Source organism: Penaeus monodon, chromosome 5, assembly GCF_015228065.2.
Source record: "Penaeus monodon isolate SGIC_2016 chromosome 5, NSTDA_Pmon_1, whole genome shotgun sequence".
Classification (NCBI taxonomy): Eukaryota; Metazoa; Arthropoda; class Malacostraca; order Decapoda; family Penaeidae; genus Penaeus; species Penaeus monodon.
In genome coordinates this window covers 53,083,913-53,088,912 of record NC_051390.1, presented here as the reverse complement: position 1 = coordinate 53,088,912, position 5,000 = coordinate 53,083,913, and the positions used below count along the sequence as shown (strand labels likewise).

The following is a 5,000-nucleotide window of genomic DNA, read 5'->3' as shown; positions in this document are numbered from 1 at the left end:
GCTTTAGCTAAAATGAAAGCCATAAGTAAAGTCATATATTTGACAGCATCTGTTAAAAATCATATCCTTTCCCTATAAAATTGCAAGAAGTATATCTCAGACTACTTGAAGCTAGAAATGCAAGCCATTTTTATGATAATTAAATACTACCACTATACTAAAAGGAAAGTAAAAAAGAAATAATAATAATATACTTCCAGTGAGTGTATTACATAGACAACTTATATTTACCCTACAATAATGTGAGAACAATCTGTCATATAATTTAAAGCTTTAAACTATCCTCAAGATGAATGGAATCATACAGCGACTTTTTTCTTAGGTTTGATAAGATGGTGATAGTTGGGAAGGATCTTCATTAGGAAGTCAAGCTGAAGACCCTGGGGCTGAAAGGCAAGAGCAGAAATATTTCCATGATCTGTGGAATAATGCCATTACACACACACACACACACACACACACACACACACACACACACACACACACACACACACACACACACACACACACACACACACACACACACACACACACACACACACACACACACACACACACAAAATATATATATCTTTAAATGCATGTAATAATTTCTATTCATTCTTCATATGTCCCAAATCTTTTAACTTAAGTTTTAAATTCAGTTACAAGACTTACTGCAGGTTTTTCTGACTGGTTTCGTCTATGCAGCTCATCACCATAAATCACTGTATTCTCAGAAACAACCTGCGGGCATGTGATTGAACAGAGAGATCCTATGACGCATCCTCGTGTCAGCTCTACTCCTGGGCCAACATGACCTTTAACAAGATAAAAAAAAAAAATTATTTAAATATTTTCTCTAATATCTCATGATCTAATTACAGTCAGAATTCATATCATTTTTTATAATCAGTAAAGAAAAAAAATCAATTTCTATTGGTTAGAAATTAAAGTTCAGTGATAGACTGCTGGCTTTGCAATTGCAAGCTTCTAGTTTAATGCCTGGCCTGCCCCTCTCAACTGACGGGGATAGAGGGGAACCCAGCCACCCTGCCACCCTATAGACATGTTTCATATGTCCACTCAGATGTAGTGCCAGATATGACTTTTTTTTCTACCAACATACTCCCTGAATCCTAATCAAAATCATCTGATAGAAGTGATAATCAAAAAGCAAATCTTATCTGAACTATGTTTACTTGTGTATAATAGTAAAGTAGGTTAAATGCTGCCCTACTATCTCAAAAAAAAAAATCGTCCCTTAGCAATCAACAAGGAAAAAGATAAAGTGATTTATTTAAGTCCATCTTTAAATGCAAAATACAGCTTATCTACAACCAATCCAAACTTTAAAGAAACAGAAAAGGGAAAAAATATGTTCAATAGTTGATTTCTACGTCTTTAAAATTTTAAATACTTACACTTAGCTTCTAAAACATTGTTGTCTCCAACTTTAGTTGCCTGGCAATAACTGTCAACCTCAAATACATTACTGTTGCCAATGACCATAACCTGTGGTTCTTCTCCAGGTTCAGTACCCTCAGGTAACCTACAATGAAGAAAATAAAATTTCAAACATTATAGGTGTGGTAAAATACCATACATTGGAAACTTCCTAACTGTAAAGCCAACTGTAATGTTTCCACCATGTAAAGAAAACGCACATAAGCAAACTGTAAAATTAAAGGTAGGTGAGGAAAGTGCAGATCATATATAACACAGTAGAGTAAAATATATCACCAGTAAATAAAAGATCTATTTTAACACTAACCTGTTGATTATTTGAGCTTGCTCCTCTATCAAGTTGCCTTCACCAATGATAATAGGTCCAGCTTCAGCTATAATACGTGCCTTTGGATGAATGACAGTGCGAGCCCCTATGGTGATTTCTCCCTGGTAGTCCGCCTCCAGACACACTACAGCTCCTGGCGTCACCTTGACACTGTGGAATGATTAGGAAAATCAGTGACTTGATGCATACAAAAACAGAGACACTGGAATTTTTCATCTGAAATCATTCCAAAGATCATCACATTTCACAGATTACAGTTTTTTTTTTCTTTAAGTCCAAGATCATATTGTACGAGACTATTACAAGAAAAACACATTACACTCTCATAGTTCAAGCTTTTATTTCTTTCATCTAACTCACATTATGATTCAGAATGGACCTTTACATTATTTAAATTTCATAAATCTTAAAAATAGAGTTCCAATGTATGTGCTGTCACCCCAATATGCATTGAATGCATATATGAGTACATACGCAGCTTTATCCTGCCATACATGGTACCAGCCCCATGAGAATAATGATGTGCTTTGCAACACTACAAGCTGAAAGGCTTATATTATAACCTCTACAATACCTCACATAGTCCACAAACTGTATTGCCTATTATGATGGTATATAACAAAATGCAATAACACACATATAGAACACTTTAAATACTTTGTATCTTTTAAAACAATGCTCACTTCTCAAATGATGACTATAGAACATATTTAAATTTATATAAAATTAACACTTAAGAGATAGAAAAATGTGTTCAACAAATTTTTCAAAGTAAAAGAATTAGTTTCTGTATATTTTGAAATATCTTCCAGGAACAAAAAGTTTTGAGTTTTAAAAAGTACTCTGCAGAAACATGCAATTACATATTACATGTATTCTTTAAGGATACTATTTAGAAAAAGGCAAATGTACTAAATATAATCATGGTACTAAATACTACTATATTAGGTACTAATGGCCTCCTATGATCCTCTAGTATTCATAAATATAGGTATTAATGTCCAGAAGATAAACCATATCCCACAATCTGAGTCCTGATAGTAGGCGTGGTGTTTCCTTTAATGGGAAAATTGCTGCAAACTTCCTCTATATACAAACGGCTAGATGATGAATAGGACAGATGACACGGAGGGATACACAACAATTAGTTAGAGTTCCACACTGCTGTCTGCCCATGAAAGATATTTGTCTTCTTCCAGGGCTGTAGCCCTATTCAGATGGCTTAGAGGATTAAAGTCCTTTCTTGTAAATTATTAATAGACAATCTATGCATACTATACACCATACAGTCCTAAGAAAGAATAAATGGTAACTCATTGAGGTCTATGAAGAAGACTACTTTGATTCACCATGTCTCTTTCTTATTCTAAGCCAAAACTTTAATACTGATGTTGGCATATAATCTGTATTTCTGAAACATATACAAAGCATTTTCTAACATTTATACTGAATTTTGCTGCATTCAGCACCATTTTATTATTCATTTCTAACTGAATGTTGCCATGTACATGTAATGTTCACTGTGGTTCTGTTTTGATAAATGTCTTTCCACACAGATGGCTCCACAAGTGCTCAGCCAACAAGGAGTCGATTGGTAGATCTACATAACCTCACCTGATTTCCCCTTTCTTTGAGTTTTTTGGGATTTCTGTTTTCCTAATGCTTGTAATATTGACACTGTTATCATCATTACTGACATTATAATTATTATAAGGTTATTACCAATATCAACAGGAATATAGACTCAAAAAGAATACTTCCAAAAACTCTGAAAAAGGATAAACAATTAAGATACGTAGGACTAGTAACTGACTCCCTGGTGACTAACCACTAGTAGAGCCATCTATGTGACTTGTAGAGCCATTTATGTGCAAGCACAATTAATAAGCATGTATGTACAAGCCATATCCATCACCACTGGGTTAAGAGAGACTTATCAAATTGGGGTATTACAGAGTCCAGAGCGAAAAGCCATTTTTACTTTCTTGTGAATGGACACAATATATTAATTTCTTACAATTTTAATCCTGTAATTTCCGTTATATTTCAGGCCCTCCCCTACTCTGAGAGGTATGGGGGGAGGGGGTTCTATGTATTACTACCAACAGATATGAACAGTAGGATAATGAAAGGAATCCACGAGTATCAGTAATCTACATCATATTGGGCTAATATGCATTAACACGGCTTGAGATACACCCAAATACTGAACACCAAGAACTAAATAGTAATAAACAGATTAGCATAAGTTCAGCTGGTTAAGACAACACGTAATTTTTCTGCAGATCGTTCCGCTGCCTACAAACACCACACCCACTTCTTCTCGTCGATTGTAATTTCTCTCACAAATAAAGACCATATACACATAAGTAACAATTCTTCATGTAAAAATCTCTCTCTCTACTCATTCTACTGCATAACACGTTATATGCACTTCTAATATTATGAGTCATACTTGCAGACTGCTGGATCAAGCTGCTTCAGGGACGACATTGTTGACAGATTTTGCGTCGCTAGATCCAGGTTGGGTAATACAGCTTTTAGAGACGAAAATCGTTAAAAGAAATCAATAATTTTCTCTAATATATTCATATATATCATTATTTATTATCTAAAAATCTTATTTTTTCCCCTTTTTTAGAGTAATAAGAAGAATAACAGTTAATAAAAACTCTAATACACCATATGTATATTTGGCATGTTCTTTGCAAGTTTGAGGCGTTTTCATAATAAACTGCGATGGTATCCGCACATTCAGTGTTAGAAGAACGCCGGATAGACCACGGAGAAAGCAAGCAGATAGTCTATTATTCTAGACACACACACACACACACACACACACACACACACACACACACACACACACACACACACATATATATATATATATATATATATATATATATATATGTATATATATATATATATATATATATACGAGTATATATATATACTATATATATAATATATAATATATAATATATATATATATATATATATATATATATATATATACGAGTATATATATATACTATTTATATAATATATAATATATATAATATATATATATACACACACACACACACACACACACACACACACACACACACACACACACACACACACACACACACACACACACACACACACACACACACACACAACACACACACACACACACACACACACACACACACATATATATATATATATATATATATATATA

General features: G+C 33.6%; 1 protein-coding gene across 1 annotated transcript in view; it reads right to left on the bottom strand.

Annotated features, from left to right (window-relative positions):
- Positions 1-4,307, bottom strand: part of LOC119573328 (dynactin subunit 6-like) — a 4,465-nt gene extending 158 nt beyond the window's left edge. Inside the window, exons 1-5 of the mRNA XM_037920509.1 lie at positions 4,230-4,307; positions 1,754-1,924; positions 1,404-1,531; positions 658-800; positions 1-386 (exon numbers count right to left, since the gene is read on the bottom strand). The exon at positions 1-386 is cut by the window's left edge and continues 158 nt beyond it. Of these exons, the coding sequence (XP_037776437.1) occupies positions 300-386; positions 658-800; positions 1,404-1,531; positions 1,754-1,924; positions 4,230-4,267 (567 nt within the window). The 5' untranslated portion in view covers positions 4,268-4,307 and the 3' untranslated portion in view covers positions 1-299. The remainder of the gene's footprint in view (positions 387-657; positions 801-1,403; positions 1,532-1,753; positions 1,925-4,229) is intronic.
- Positions 4,308-5,000: the final 693 nt, after the last annotated feature.